At 49.2% G+C, this 16,755-nt stretch overlaps 1 protein-coding gene across 2 annotated transcripts in view; it reads right to left on the bottom strand.

The window, feature by feature from the left end:
- Window positions 1–1,433: 1,433 nt before the first annotated feature.
- VANGL1 (VANGL planar cell polarity protein 1) overlaps window positions 1,434–16,755 on the bottom strand; it is a 46,723-nt gene continuing 31,401 nt past the window's right edge. For both annotated transcript variants that reach the window (XM_047725700.1, XM_047725701.1), the window contains exons 5-8: window positions 9,187–9,320; window positions 7,571–7,703; window positions 6,433–6,667; window positions 1,434–1,735 (exon numbers count right to left, since the gene is read on the bottom strand). In XM_047725700.1, coding sequence (XP_047581656.1) covers window positions 1,475–1,735; window positions 6,433–6,667; window positions 7,571–7,703; window positions 9,187–9,320 — 763 coding nt within the window. In that variant the 3' untranslated portion in view covers window positions 1,434–1,474. The remainder of the gene's footprint in view (window positions 1,736–6,432; window positions 6,668–7,570; window positions 7,704–9,186; window positions 9,321–16,755) is intronic.

Genomic DNA, 16,755 nt, shown 5'->3' on the forward strand with positions numbered 1-16,755 from the left:
CACACAGAGCATTCTGACAGTGTCCTCCTTGTCTAATGTGAGGTGACTGGCTACTCCTGATTTCTGGGAAAAGCAAGGGTGAATACTCTGTAAAGGTTGGCTGTGGGCACAGGGAGGCAAATGGAGGAACAGAAAGGAACTCCCCGGTAGCCTTGCCACCTGCCCCCCAGGATCCTAAGATCGGCTCTCTCCCTTTCCTTTCCTCAAGCTCTGCTGCTTACCCATTCCATCTCTCCACTTTATCAACCACTACAAGGACTTCCAACACCAGTGCCAAAGCTGCCCCTTCCCTGGTAGTAAGTGGCAGAGGTCATGAGTTGCACAGTGATGATGGTCAGAAATCGGGACCAGACAGCAGCAGCTGTCACTGCAGTGGGCACTGTTTGGTCTCCCTGGGCAGGGCAGCTTGCCACAAAGCTTTGTGAGGACTTCTCTCCCCGGGAAATTAGAGGCTCCAAGCCGCACCTGCCAGTCCCTGAGTCACGGTGTCAGTCTTCCCCTGGTCCCTGAGAGCAGTGGGGAGGAGAACTGGGAGAGGGGCTCCCGTTGCACCCTAAAAGGGACAATCTGGCAGGCTGGCTGTCCCTGTGTTCGACCTGGTTGGCATTCTGTGCTTCCCTATGCAAACAAGCCACAGCACCCACGGGAGGCAGTGCACAGAGCCTGTGAGCACACATGGAGAGCCGGGTCCTGGGCAGCTCTGCAGGCTGGGCTCCTCTGGCCGGGGCCACCAACCGGGTGGGGTGTGGTGCGGGTAGGGGAAGGCAGATAGAGGGAGATGGGCAGGCCATCATGGGGTCAGGAACGGGCCACCTGCTCAAACCTAGGGAAACAGGGTCAGAAACAGGACAGGCAGGTTTTCTCTTTGGGGAGAAAACCAAATAAAATCATTTAGAGCTGTCAAGTGATAGTGCACATTTTTCATTGTGACCTTTCTCAGTAGAACCTAAGGCAACAAAGAACAAAGATGAAGGCAGGTATTTCCGGAAGGGCCGGTGGCTCCCATGGGTGAAGTGTTACTGGACGTTCACGTACACAAGCACCCATGTGGACATGTCGTGCCTGGTTTCCCGAAACAGAATGAAGACGCGTCCCCCAGGAGGTCTACGAGGGGGCGGGTCAGAAGCAACAGGATGCCATGGCCCTGGACGAAAGGCGGGGACTAGCCGCTGAAAGGCGAGGCTCCTGAGGGCCACCTGCTCCGCTTTGGTTTACAGCTGTCGTAAAGGGAACAGCTTCGCAAGAAGTCCCATCCACAAGAGTCAGATGTCGTCAGTCGCTTTTTTCCAGGGCGGACATCCACTGCTTCCTTCCAAGTAAAGTGCGGATGGTCGAAGGATACTGGTCTGTCATCTGCCAGTGTCAGTCAGCAATGAAGAAGAATAATAAAAAAAGATGCCCCTCTGGTATACATATATCTATATATCTATATATTCTTTTTTTTTTTTGTAATAAAGCCACAAATATAAAACTTCTAAACCGATGTCTCAGACTGTAGGCGAAGGACAAATTTGTGAGATTTGGGGTCTATGAACTCTTCTGAGAGGACGATGAATGGAATTTTCTTCACATTGACCACGAGGCTGAAGTCCAAGCATTTCAGGACAAAAACGATGCCATCCCGCAATCCGTTCGTCACAGCCTCGTCACTAACCAGCCTCCACTGCGTCGAGAGCCAGCGCTCTTTGTCATACTGCAGGGTGGGGCCCGCGCTGAGGTAACGTTCTAGAAAGGCCTGAAAAAGAGGGGGAAAGGCCATGAGAAAAGAACTAGCCCGCATCAAGGGCAGTGACGGCAGTGGTGTACCCACCTAATTCCGTTGAAAATGTCTGCCACCAAACCAAGACAGTGCCCGGCTCATTGGGCAGTATACCCATCAGGCCCTCCCAAAGGAGTCCTTGTTGCGGAGGGAGGCCTCCATGGACTTCGTCACTCCCCTCCACCAACTTCCAACTGGAAGCAGGGCGGCTGGGGTGGCTGGCACCTCTGTGTGCGCAGAAGCTGTCTCCGAGGCACCAGCCCGGCCAAGCCATGGCCCCACATGGTGCCTGTCACCGCTTGTACTTATGCTGGGCCTGCCTGCTCCCACATGACAGCTCCTCAGGGCAAGGGCCGGGCGCAGAAAGGCCCTCGGGAAGCAGAAGCTGAAAAAGTTAGGATATTCTGGCACACATGCGCAAAAACGCACGCTCCGCCACTCTTGGGTTGTGTGACGTTGGACAAGTCCTTTGACCACCCTGTAACAGCTCCTCGCGGGGCAGCAGCGAGGCTGACATGGCTGCCTCTAACCGTCTAATGGCACAAAGTAAGCCCAACCAGTGAGGGCAATGATGACTTCCTGTGGGATCAAGTGGGCACAGGCAGGCCAGAGAGGTGCCAGAGCCCATGTGCCCGTCCCTCTCACGAGTCCCCTGCTCTAGCAGTGCTCACCTGTGGGAGGTCTCCAACCCTCCACCCACCCACTGGTGTCTGTTGTTCCTCCTGGGCCTTCCAATTCTCATCAGACCACCCCCTGAACCTCTGGGCAGATTAACACAGCCTCCTCCAGGTGCTTATAATCACTGACCTGACTCCCCTGTAACATTTACTTTCCAGAGGATCGCTGCGGACTTGCGTGTTTGTCCCCCACACTGGAATTAACCCCCCACCCCGGTAGAAACTATTTTTTTAATCCGAATTTCCAGTGTTCCTGGACATAATAGGAGCTCAATGGTGTGTGTATTAAATCAATAGACGCTGGTTTAGTTGTAAGAAAAGAGAAGAAAAAGCAAGTCTGTGATTCAGTCAGGATATACTGGGATTTGTCACTCTGGTCCTAGACACAGGTCAAGGATAGTTTCTACATGGTGTCCCCTTCCATCCACACCTCACTGCTGCTGCCGACTACATTATTTCTGATCCATAAGGCTATATTCCAAGGCAGGAAGCAGAACCGTGCCTAAACACACTTCTAATATAAAAATAGCTCTTATGAATCCTAAGAAAAAGAAACAACTCAGCAATGAGAGAACTGAAAGTAGTAAGATAATTTATAGGATACTAAATATTCATAGAAAATTAACATAACAAAAAATGCTCTACCACGTTGATAAGTCATGAAATATGAATTCAAACAAACTTTTTTTTTTTTGGCCTCTTATGTGGGCAATGAGTAAAAAGAATGGTAACACCCAATATGTCAAGTGTGTGCGGGAAATAAACAGAATCGTATCCCAGAGGCAAAGTGTGAAAGAGTAACATCCCATGGAAGAACAATTTGGCAGGATCTCTACCTTTGATCTAGCTGTTCCTCTACCAGAAATTTCTCCTTTGGAAATACCTGCACAGATACACAAAGACCTATGTGAAAAACATACTCGCTGCAACACTGTTTAGACCAGGGGTTGGCAAACTTTTCTCTAACATAAATATTTTCAGCCTCACAAACCACATTCTGTCACTACTGCTCAACTTGGCCTGTGTAGAGAGAAAGCAGCCATAGATGATATGGAAATAAAAGGGTGGGGTTGTGTTCCAATAAAACTTGATTAACAAAAACAGCCAAGCCCCGGCTTAAACTACTGAAAGACATTAATCCAAATGTGCATTGTAAGCATCAGTTACACAAATCACAGTATTCAGCAGGATAAGATGCAGCTATTAAAGAGAATGAATTAGAACCATAGGGCAGAGAGCTGGAAGTACTGACAGGGGAAAACACTGTAGAGATAGTTTTAAGTGAAGAAAGCAAGTTTCCAAGTTCCCGTGTGTGTGTGTGTATGTGTGTGTTTGGTATGAACTCCCATTTGTGGTTTGCTTTTCCCCCACTCCTTCTTTAAACACACACACCCCTCTGAAAGCATACACACCAAAAACTTTAGGGGAGGAGAATGGAAACTTCCCTTAGCACATTATAATTTCCTTTTCCTTGTTTTTCTTTGTTTAAAGATCTATTTATTTGAAAAAGTGTGTGCGTGAGCAGAGTGGGGAGAGGGAGAGGGAGAGAGAGAATCCCAAGTAGACTCTGAGCTGAGTATGGAGCATGACATAGGGCTCGATCCCACAACCCTGAGAATATGACCTGAGCAGAAGGCTAAATAAAGTAGGATGCTTAACCAACTGCGCCACCCAGGCACCCCCATTATATTTTTCTTTAATGCCTGGATTCCTACAAAAAGAGTATCAGTTATTTTTAATTCAGAAAAGTATACTTTTTTTTTTAATGAAAATGAAAGCAATCAGGAACTAAAAGATCTTGAAGAAAGGAAAACAATGGCTTTTGTTCTACATGGTACAAGCAGGTATGCAGACATACTGTACTCATTGGAAATAAGCTATTCATACTTTTTTGCATTCTGTTTTTGGTAACAATTTTTTTTTAAAGATTTTATTTATTTGACAGAGAGAGAGAGAGATCACAAGTAGGCAGAGAGGCAGGCAGAAAGAGAGGAGGAAGCAGGCCCCCTGCTGAGCAGAGAGCCCAATGCAGGCCTCGATCCCAGGACCCTAAGATCATGACCTGAGCAGAAGGCAGAAGCTTAACCCATTGAGCCACCCAGGCGCCGCTGTAACTTAATATTCTTTTTTTTTTTTTTTAAAGATTTTATTTATTTGACACACAGAGAGAGATCACAAGTAGGCAGAGAAGCAGGCAGAGAGAGAGAGAGGGGGAAGCAGGCTCCCTGCTGAGCAGAGAGCCCAACTCGTGGCTTGATCCCAAGATCCTGGGATCATGACCTGAGCCGAAGGCAGAGGCTTAACCCACTGAGCCACCCAGGTGCCCCAGGAACTTAATATTCTAACAAAGATTCTTCTATTTTTAACAGGTGATACACGATAATTTATAAGCCACTGTTCTATTTTTTTTAAAGATTTTATTTATTTTTTTTTTTTAAGATTTTATTTATTTGACAGACAGAGATCACAAGTAGGCAGAGAGGCAGGCAGAGAGAGAGGAAGAAGCAGGCTCCCTGCAGAGCAGAGAGCCCGATGCGGACTTGATCCCAGGACCCTGAGATCATGACCTGAGCCGAAGGCAGCGGCTTAACCCACTGAGCCACCCAGGCGCCCAGATTTTATTTATTTTTTTGACAGAGAGAGTAAGAGAACACAAACAGGGTGGACAGGACTCCCTGATGAGCAGGGAGCCCAAGGCAGGGCTTGATCCCAGGACCCTGGGATCATGACCTGAGCCGAAGGCAGATGCTTAACCATCTGAGCCACCCAGGTGTCCCACCACCATTCTATTTTTTTTTCCCCCACTGTTCTACTTTTAAGTTATGTCCAGTTTGGAGTTATTCCAGATCACTTTGCAAAAATCAACTTCATTATTATTTGTGCATGTATCTGATTGTGCTGAGAGCTTATTCTAGAAGAGGGATTATTAAGTCAAAGAACATGGAAACCCTTACAGATTCTTACTGAATATTTCTGTATTGCTTTCCTAAGGGTTGTTAATGGTGACAATGAGATTCTTACTGAATATTTCTATATTGCTTTCCTAAGGGTTGTTTATGGTGACAATGCAACCATATGCTGTATATGTACAGGAGAATATCTGAACATGGGTCTTTGTAACAAAAACCACTCCACGTGCATTATAGGCGAAGCTCATTTACTCTCTTCCACATGATCAACATGTCATGTTGCCATATCGAATATAATTTTCACACAACAATGCAATCAGGTAGATACCACTATTCTCCCCATTTTATAAAAGGAAACAAATGCAGAGTGACTTCTACAAAGTCATGACCCAATCAACTGGTGGAGCCGGGATCTCAAGCATTCCCCCCGCCCCCCGATTGCAGGTCATTTGCTCAGCCTTACTCTATTCTGCTTCCTTGGCCCCATCACTCTCTCAGCTACATGGCTGTTTCCTGCAACCTCCCTAAAAGTGTACTCATATCGTAATTCAAGAGGCCAAGTAAAAACTATCTCTATGACGTCCAAAATGCCTAGGAGAGTGATGGCATCATCTTCACCACTAAGAACAGCCATTTTATCCAGACCTTACCACACGACAGGCACAGCTTGCAGCCCTTCACGTGAACTATCTCTTTTAGTTCCCACCACGACCCAGTGAGGTAAGTATCACAACCAGCCCCCATTTACAGGGTAGGAAAGGGAGGCACAGAGCCATTAAACGATCTGCCCACAGCAGCGACCAGCTTGTGGGGGGAAGAGCGAGGCTGGAACGTGTCAGCTGGGCTCCAGAACACACAGAGTGCCCCTCCCTGCTGCCTCTACTGCCTCTAGGTGGAAGGCTTCCCTGTGCTTGAATCTAGAGGCTGTCGAAAGGCAATTGCAAAAACCAGAGGCACCCAGATAATATAAAGTAAGTGGGAACTGGCCATCCTCCTGAGTCAGGGCTTTAGAGAAATCCTGGAGTCCATCGCTCCTGGGCACAACCACCGACAGGTGACACCTGCCAAGCTTTGTGGCGAGTCGCACCTTGGGGGTCATGCTGTTGGTGATGCAGAAGGCCAGGTGCTGCAGGATGCTCTCCATGCTGTGATAGTGCTGCTGCCGCGTGGTTCGCAGGTACTTCTGCAGAGCCCGGGCCATGGAGGGGAAGATGGCCTGGGCCGCCTCCCGTGGGTCCATCACCTCCCCTGGGGCTTTCTGCTGCTCTTCGGCCTGGAGACGCTGGATGTGGATGAAGGCCTCCTCCACCGCAACCACCAGCCTGGAGATAGGGGGGCAACGAGACGGTCATCAGGATGGGGCCTGCTGCAAGGCTGGACGACAGAGTGCTCATTCAGGGCCTGGAGGGCCTCCTACTCACCTCTGTGTCCCAGCCTGCTGCCAGCTAGCTCACCCAAGGGTCCCCTCCGTTATGGCCCCTCCAGATGGCTGAGAGGGGAGGAAGGGAGAAAGGAAGGTGGGAGGGGGGGCCCAGGGGTGAGGGGGAAGGAGCCCTGGGACTAGGAGATTGACCTCTGTTCTCAATTCTGCTACTAAGGAGCTTGGGTATTCACTTCAATCCTTCCATCTCTACAGTGAAGGGTTAGATGAAAACAACTCTAAGATTCCTCAAAATCTGGCCACAAAAGGCTCTGCACACATGGAGAGGAGGCTGGTGAAACAAAAGAAGACTTGCAAAGCAGCACAGCCGTAGCCCCCTCAATTAAGCCACCCACAACAGCAGCCCCTGGGAAAAAGGAAGAAAGAGGCCTAGGATACATGACAGAAACCAGCCTGGTCCGCTTCAGTTAACATGATCAGAACTTGAGAGCCAGCAAGGGACTAGGGGTGGACTGGCGGGGTTGGGGGGGGCATCAAAGTGTGCGCCGTAGGCCAACAGCTTCAGCATCAGCTGGGAATTTGGAAGACATGCAAACTCTGAGGCCCAACTCCAGCCCCACTGAAGAGGGAGTAAGTCATTTTTGCAGGTGGGCCCAGAACCTCAGATCTCTGCTTTAATAAGCCTTCCTGGTCCTGCTGGCGCATGAGAAACAATGGAGCAGGATACAATCCTAAGGTTGAGTGGCTCACGTTTACACACTCAGATTTCATTCTTGTGGTAAAAAAATAAAAATTCCCCTATGACAGGGTGTTAGTGTCGGGGACGGGTGCGCGGGCAACAGACCTCGCTCTCCGCTTCTTCACCCGCCGCTCGTGCTCCGCCTCTTCATAATACAACTCATTGTGGCTTGAGTCTCTGCGTCGAGCAGCTGCTGCAATCATGGCCCGGGACTGACCAGTGGCATTATTACTGGGGCCTTTGGGGAAGGACAGTGGAGGAAGAACAGCTTTAATGCCATGGGGCTGCAAAACAGAGTAGGAAATGAGTACCACGGTCTGTCGATACCGTCCACCCAACCCCTGAGAAGCACATCCACTCATCTCAAAAGAAACTTCCAGAAGGGTGAACAGCACTCCTGCCTCACATTTGCTATGCTCACGAGAGGAAGGAAATCTCCCCCAAACCCAATGTCATCTGTGGAAATGGAAAAAGAACTCAGAAGGAGAGGAAGAATGCCGGACAATGAAAATATTGGCCAAAAATAACACACAAGAGAATGCTGAAGATGATACTCACCATCTGTTACAAAAAGTTTCAGTTTGGCCATAAGGTAGCTGGAGCATCACATTTCAGCAACAAGACAATGAGCGAGAATGAGAGGGACGGGGAGAACAAGGACAGAGAAAAAAGAAAGTCAAAGGACATGAAGACACTGGTTATGCACAGGACGACAAGCCATGCTGGACTGTCACGGTAGTCACAATGTTTCATTAAAAAAATAAAATACTTGAGGACTCACAATATGGCCCATTTGTGAATATAGACTTAGAACTCCCCACCCTGTTCCCTTGACCACAGATCGCCTTAACTTTGAGAAGGACAAGGCAGATCCCGTGCTTTTTTCTGTATCAACTACTTGTTTAATGATGTGGTTTCGCTAGTGGGAATTTTCAGTTTTCAGATCACAGGTGAAATTTACCAGTCCTCTGGGAATCCCAACTGAGCATACATCTCTTAAAGCCTCCCCTCTCCCCCAGCCACCCCTGCCACAATGGGGAGGATATGGCCACTAAAAATTGACACGATCCATGAATCACTTGACTTGCTAACAATATGATCCTCTTCTAGGGTCCACAAAGCCCTTGCCCTGACCCAAGGCACCCAGCAAGAAATGACACTGTGTCCTGTTTCTCGCACTTAACTATCTGATAGCCTGAAATGCAGCTCTGACGTCCTCAGCCTGGCCTCTGGCCTCCTGCCACCCACTCAGACCCAGCTCCTGGCCAGGACTGAGAAATCTAAGTATCTCACCAGATGCTGAACTACTGAGAGTTACAGGCTTCATGGATCTGGGAAGCTGAGTCCTTGGGTAACTTATCCGAAATTTGAAAAGCAGCTTTCCATAGATGTTCCCACCAAGAGGCAGGAAACACACATCACTATTGTTTTCAATCAGAAAACCCCCAAATGAATGAACCTCCCACATGTGTAGACTGTAAATCAACATTCCTCTGAAAGTAGTTTGCTGAAAGAGAGAGAGAGAAAGAAAGGAAGAAAAGGAAAAGAAAACAAAAGAAGAAAAGAAAAGGAAAGAAAAATTGTTCTGAAATGAGAATGTATGATAGAGACAGACACTGAGGGGAAGAAGAACCAAATGGACCACAGAGTTTAAGCTTAAGAGTTGTCTGAACTGTGCGCCCTGCACCTACCAACCTGAGACACCATTTCAAGGCACGTACCATCTACATTGTAGACTTTCAGCCCGGCCATGTGCTTGGCTGCCCGGAATTTGGAGGCTGTTAGGAGATTGGGGTTATAGATGGTGAAATCTTTATAGTAATTTTCCAGAACCACCAATGCTGCTCGCTGGATACTGAGAAAAGAGGGCAAAATTAATGCAATGCTTTTTCATTGAAGAAGCAGGTTCTAAGTGACCAATAAACAAATAAATAAATAAAATAAAATAAAATAAAATTATATTTAAAAAAAATTCTCTTTTGGAGTCAGATAGAACAGCAGAGTACCACGGGCAGCCTCTCATAATGGCAGGCCCCTACATTTTACCACACCATTTGTCTCCAGGATGAGAACTTCAAGGTGAGACTGAGTTCAGTCATCAAGTGGCTTCTTGGCCTTCTCCCAGGCTATGTCATGAGCCACACCCCATCTGGCTAATAGTTGAGAAAGGAATCAGGTTTAGGCCGCACAGAACTTTCCTATTTTCCCAGTTTACAAAAGAGGAAACTGAGGATCCCCAAATGGTCGAGAGACTTAGAGGCGGTGGCAAGGCTAATGGGTAAAAGAACAAAGTGTAGATTCAGATTCTCAGGTCCCAGGGCAGGGTCTCCCCATAGGCCTCATGACCCCTGCTGTAAGGAAGGCTGGGATTTCGGTTCTCCGTGGATCAGAATGAACTACAAGCACACAGGGCAGAAGACACATGAAAGAAGCTGGCTGCAGACATTAGTGAATCCTGATCCCTCCTCTGAGTTCTGTCCTCTCTGCCCCAGGCCAGCTGGAACTCGCTCTTTCAAAGGAAGCAAGACCCCTTTCCCAGTCCTCAGCTGAGACTTCGATCTTTCTTGTCCCTTGGACGACGGGTGTAGAGAGAGGACCCTCTGCTCTAATGTCCTGCAACCTCTACTCTGTCACCTGTTTGGCCCCTCAGACAGCAGCAGAGGAGCAGAGAGGAGGTAACACCAACAGGCGGGAGGGTGGAAAAGGGAGGGTGCCCATACTCCCGATTGGTAGCAAAAGAACTTGCTCTTGGTCATGGATGCATGCCACTCACCACTTCAAAGAGAAACCTGTACTCATGCAGCATGGGTTTTCATGTACCGTCTTGTCTGACTTCCACAATCATTCACAGTAAGACAACCGAGGTTTGAAAATCTCTGACCTGCACACGGCATGCATACCAAACGGAAGAGCTGGAACTCTAATCTGGAATCGCAAGGCTATAGCCTGTGTTCTTCCCCTGCAACGTGTGGCTTCTGTGGGGCAGTGGACGTACCCACACCAGCCCCACAAATTTCTTTTTATCTTGTCCTTGATATTCTCCCTCCCAGGCCTTGCTAGGTGGGTGCGGTGACAAAGATAACTTACAACAGCCTGGGTGCCAGGACAGGGCTGCCTTCTATGCCTGGATGACTGCCAGAACTCTCCACTTGGCTCAGGGATTCTCACATCACACTGAGACCATGCAGGGTCTAAGCTAACAGCAGGACGCTCTGTCAACCCACCACTCAGCTCCCCTGGTTTAGCACGGAGTCCAGTAACAATCTAGAAGTCAATCAGCTAATCTCCTTGAGAGCAGAGTCACAGCAAAGCTTTCTCACTTACATCCCGACAGTGCCTCCATCCATGATCAGGGCTCAGATGCTGCTTAGTATCAACCCTGATATGTACACTCATGAGGGGAGGCGGTGGGGGGGGGGGGTTGGGGGGGGTCGGGGGATCTGGCGAGACTCACCCTGTATAGGGAAGTAGAAGAGTCCTGAGGGCAAACCCACGTTTTGAAAGCCCTCATCATTTAGTGGCTCACTATTGCAGCCACAGTGGAGCGCCCCCATCTGCCAAGCCCTGGGACTGCAAAGATATGATGCAAGTTGCTGCTCCTAAGCCTGGCAGAGACCTTAAACCCAAGGGAGCTAACAATGCACGTGCGCTGGGGTAGCAGAGAGAAGAGCTTCAGAACACCCAGACTCGGGTGGGTGCAAGAGCAGCCCCCCCGAGCAAAGAAGTGGTCCCTGAGTTGAGGTTTTCCAGCAAAGTCCCCTCTGTTCCCGTGCAAGTCTGCCCAGCGGCTTCCAGCTCAGCACGGCCCCGTCTCCTCCTTGACCTCTGACTCTGGTAATTTCCAGAGTGGGGCAAGCATTTCTTCTCCACCATCCCCTTCCCTCCAGAGACTCTCCAGGGCCTGGGGATACGTGCACACACACAAAAACTTGCCCTCGTAAGCACCATCCCACCTCCCGCCCCGTGCATCTCCGGAAGCTCTGGGCCTGGTGAGATAAGACACCCCTCCACACTGAAATGTCCCCGTTTATGCACAACAGACATGCTGGGGTGCACATATTTCCTCCCACGTTCCCACGTGGACATGAAAACCTCTCTCGGCTCCTGGATTCCAGCAGAGAATTATCGCCCTGATCAAAATTTGAAAAATTAAAAGGCCACTCAGAGGTTATTCTCAGGCCCGCCTTCAAAGCAAACCCTCTTGTGGTTGCTGGGTTTGGCTCTTCTGTTCAGCCAGGCCGCAAAGAGGAGCCCAGGGGAACCTACTAGCCCAGCCAGGGCCTGCTAGGCGGGTGAGGGAAAGCTGGATGGGAGCCTGGTGGCTCTATTTCCCAACCTCTCCACCCCCAAACCACAGACAATGCACTGTGCTGCCCGGAGAAGGGGTTTCTTTCTGCCCATGCCTGACCCTGGCAGGCCTTCCCTTGTAAGGGTGCACACCCCACACCCTGCCCCCTTCCAGGACAGGGCTGCAGGCAGATGCTCTCCACACTGGGGCAAGTCTGAGGAACCCTCAAAGCCCAGTTGTGCCAAAGCCCCGGTGGCACCGGGGAGTGCTCCAGGATGGGGCAAGAGCTACTGATGTTACGTGTGCAGGTCTCACAGCCTTCAAGAACCTTCGCTTGGGGGAACTGAACAAGGGTGAAAAGTCAGGCAGTGCTCCCTTCCTCCAGCACTGTCATCTCCACAGATGCATCAGAATTTTCCAGAAGCAGCCATGGACCCGGCCAGCCCCTTGGGCTGACAAGTGAACGCAGGAGCTGAGGGACTCTCCCGGGAAGTTTAGAAATGCTTCTAAGAGAGCTGCACGCCCTAACCTATGGGGAACTGCACAACACCCAACAGATCCAGCAACGTCAAGGTACGAGAAGCTTCATGCAACAGAAAACAACGCATAACTGAAGTACCCAACTTAAAAAAAAAAAAAATTAAAAAAATATATATATGGTTGTGAAATTTGGATTAAAATCCAATATGCCTTTTTTCATGTTTTTTTTTTTAAAGATTTTATTTATTTATTTGACAGAGAGAGATCACAAGTAAGCAGAGAGGCAGGCAGAGAGAGAGGAAGGGAAGCAGGCTTCCCGCTGAGCAGAGAGCCCGATGCGGGACTCGATCCCAGGACCCCGAGATCACGACCTGAGCCGAAGGCAGCGGCTCAACCCACTGAGCCACCCAGGCGCCCAGCCTTTTTTCATGTTTTTAAAGAGAGGAAGCTATACATGACTAAAGCCTTGCTGGTGACTCAGGATGAATGTTCACACTTTAATCATGAGCTGTGCGACACAGGCAGCCCAGCAAAGATGTCAGCCCCCACAGGAGACAGAAGCCACCTGTTCCCACACCCCACGATGCAGGGCAGTATGAGCACTCAGCTGTTTCTTCACATCCTTTCCATATTCCCTGACTATGGCGATCAGAGTCCTTCCCAGAGGCCGTCGACCTACCTGCCTCTGGCCATCAAGTTTCCATTTTCATATACCCTCAGCTTGGGTATAAACAGGGAAAAGGGCTTTGAGGGACCCAAGTGAGGAACTCTGCTCCAGCTAAGTGATCCCCGCTGTGGCATGGGAGTCTAAGGTCTGTGTCAGTCCAAAGCCGAAGGTCTTTTTCATTTCTGTTCTGGATCCTGATTCATGCTATGAATTGACTGAGTTTGTCAGATACCTGACTGTAGGTTCGAAGGAACATGCTACTAATGTATCATTTGGCTTTTCAGTAAAAGAGCAATGCAGCACCCACTAAAGGGACAGTCTGCCAGGCCCCCGGCATTGGCCTCAGCCATGGCTCACAATGCCAGGATGCAAGAACACCCTTCTTCTCGGCCAATGTCAAGGTTCAGCATCTTCCTGCCTCTGTTCTTCGCTACCTTTCCAAATGCGGTATCTTCCAAGGCCAAATCAGGCCCGATTTCTTTGGGGAAGCTTTTTCTAACTCTCTGGCCCCCTAAATGCACAGCACCAACAGCCCCCACCCAAGACTTGAGAGGTCTTCAAGCATGTTATTCTCTAAGGGAAGGCCCTGTGCACAAGGGACACCTCCTACAACTTCCCCCAAGTATACTCATCAGCTCAACTTGTTCATGTAGGAAACCCTAGAATTCCAACAGGTGTAGGATTAGTCCTAGGCATGCCTTTCCTAAAAACCATGAGGTTTCCAAGGCAAAAGGGGCCTCAGGGATGGGGAAAAGCAAATCCTTTAACTAGTCCTAGTCTCCAGACCAGATCATCTCTGGGGAAGGAGGGAGGCAAGAAAAAGCAAGTTGGTGAGAAACCTGCCACCTCTCTTATCACCATCCAATTTCGAGAAATAGTAATCTGACTAAACCATCCTTACACAGAAACCCCATATTATAGGCAGGTGGAGCCTGATGTACAGATTACAGATGTGGCCCCACCAAAACCCCATGGCAAGGAGCACTCTCCCAAGACAGAGAACACTGAGCTCAATTAATACCGTGTTCCAGCCCACCCTCCCATCTCCCTATCCCGGGACATACCCCTTCACCGACCACATACAGCTGCGGAAGCCAGCATGGTGATACGCGGGGCTGTGACAGGACTTTGTGCAGAAAGACATGCACACGTAAGACAACACGCATGAGGCAATATCTAGTGTCAGAAGAAGCTAATGTTACTGCCTGTGTGAAAGCAAGCCCCTCAACTCTGCCCAGCCCAGGCTGATCCCAACTTGAACTTGTGCACAAGACAGGCCGGCCATAGATCAGCACAGAGTTGTGGCAGTTCAACAGCCACGTTTCAATGTGAAACTCATCGCCGACCACACTGCCCGAGTGGCCTAGTCTCTTTTTAGGACAAAGATGGTGGAACGAGAAGGGTTGTGGCCTTTTGTGTCTTATCAACCAGGAAAACATTTCCAGTGTTGTTGACAATGGTCATTTGGCCACCACGGCAATGGAGACAAGGGGCTCTTGCTCGCGCTGCAGCGGAGAGAAGCACCTCCAAACGGAGTTCGCATTTGAGTTCATAAAAACCTGAAAGACATGTTTTTGAAAGAGGAATTCTGAAAACCAAAGCCAAAACCGAAAGAATGTCCCCTGTGTCCACGCTTCCTGCAGTCCCGTGCATGTCTGTTATGGGAGGAAGTATGCACAGAGCAAATGGCACCAGGCTTTGCCCCAGAAAGCATGACTCTTGCCTCTACCATTTATTCTTTGAGCTTGAATAAATTATAATTCTGTTCTCTAAACCTCTGATTCTATGTCTGTAGGATGGGAAGAACAAAAGCCCTGCTATAAAACTAAGCCGGCTCCAAGATGCTCAACTCTATAAAATGTATCACTGAAAGGTCAACAAAATGACTGCGGCCAGTGTGGGTAGCTGGTTAGAAGTTCCAGAGACAGATGGCAAGAGCCAAATATGCCAGGTGCTGGCTGGAGCTTGGTGTCACCTGGGGCAGTGAACTCCCGAGCCAAAATATCAACCGGGGCAAATCCAAACTCTATGACTTTCCGAGACTTCGAGGTCAGTTGGCACTGAGGTTGGGAAAAGTACCGGAGACTTGGGAGTCCACCTTCTTTCTTGCTCCCAAGGAGGAAATGTTTTAAAGGTGTGTGTTAAGGATTAAATGAGATACTGTATTCCCAAGCACCTGGCCCAAAGCAAATGGCTCCTGTATGGCAGCATGATGAGCGTACATGTCCAGGTATGCTGGGGAGGCCCTCTGTCCCCAAGTGTCCCTGCTCTATCCCCTCAACTCAGCGCCCACTGTGAGGGTACTGCCATGGGAAATGAGCCAGGGCAGATCCCCTCTGCACTGCTTTCTTAGTGAATCAACCCTACGCGTTCTGTTTCTATGCAGCGCTTCCTGACCACTCTCAGCAGGCTTGGTATAAACAGACCAGCCTCAGACTCAGAAGGCCGAGATCCCAGATCCGCTCCTGCTCCTGTATAGCCCCGAAGAAGTCTTTGCCCGCTCTGGGCCTGTTTCTTGGTCCGTGATGGACCGAGGGCACCGACTGCTGTGTGTGGATGTTGGGGAGAGCCAAAAGAATCATGCCAGGGAATGTGTTTATAAACTACAGGGCATCAGACAACTACAAACGGTCATATTACTAAGGAGCACGAGAATTTGGCAGCAAGGGACGAGGCTGCTGGCGGCTAGATTACTCCTACAGTCTCTGGGCATAAAAGCACGACCTCAGCTCCACTTACACGGAATCACAAACTTTGACTCTTCACAGAACGAAGAGAACCTTAGTGCTCACCCAGGAGGAGACACAAGAAGCAAAGAAATCAGGGTCCAGATAGGCCAAACTCCCAATCCACGTACTGACTCCCTTGACAACAGCCCAGACAGCCACCGGCCTCTCTGTGAAAAAAAAATTCACTCTCGCTTGGCCTTGGGATGACCCTTCTCGAAGTTCTAGCCAGTGGTCCACCCAGAGCTTCCTTCTGACCCAAAGCCCTCTTTCTTGTGAAAGCTCACCAAATACTTGAAGGAAACAATTGTGGCCATTTCCCTCCCCACTTTAACTCTCTTACTGTGCACAGAAGGGCATGGAGGCCTATAAAAGCACGTGTACATGTGCACAAACATACATGCCTGCACACACATGCATAAGGAGTTACCTATTTTATTCACTTTTCCCGGGATTTGGCTGTGGCCTCCACAATTAACACATGCTATTAAGGGGCACCTGGGTGGCTCAGTTGGTTAAGCAGCCAACTCTTGATTTCAGCTCCGGTCACAATCTCAGGGTCCTGAGATCGAGCCCCGTGCTGGGATCTGAGCTCAGTACAAGAGTCTGTTTGTCCCTCTCCCTCTGCTCCTCTCCCTACTCTCTCTCTCTCACAAATAAATAAATAAAATCTTAAAAAAAAAATACATGCTATTAAAACCAAAACATTCACGGTTCAGAGCTCAGGCAGTCTGAGACCCTCATACTTCACAGCCTTTACTGTCTCCCAGGGCAGCGAGAAAGGCTCTCTCTCTCTGTGACAGGGCCGGATGGGGAAGCCTCATTCTAGTTTTAGCCACATCTTTTCTAATATTCATTTGCCCTCTTTGGCTCTGCCAACCAAAAACAGCTTTCTTTATGCGTGAAAAACGTGGAAGCATCTCTTACACGTTAACGCCCCACATAAATGCCAGCCACCATGATGCTGATCACTTCAGTGTGTGCTGACAGGAAAGCACTGAAGAGACAGAGCTCTAGTCACAGTAAAATCTGCAAAGGCCTGCTTTCAGGGCAGGTACTTATTACCTTGTGAGGCACCGAAGGATGCTGACACCTAAAAATCTTAATGACCAGTCTCTCCAACACCATT

This window comes from Lutra lutra, chromosome 4 (assembly GCF_902655055.1).
Source record: "Lutra lutra chromosome 4, mLutLut1.2, whole genome shotgun sequence".
In the NCBI taxonomy this organism is placed as follows: Eukaryota; Metazoa; Chordata; class Mammalia; order Carnivora; family Mustelidae; genus Lutra; species Lutra lutra.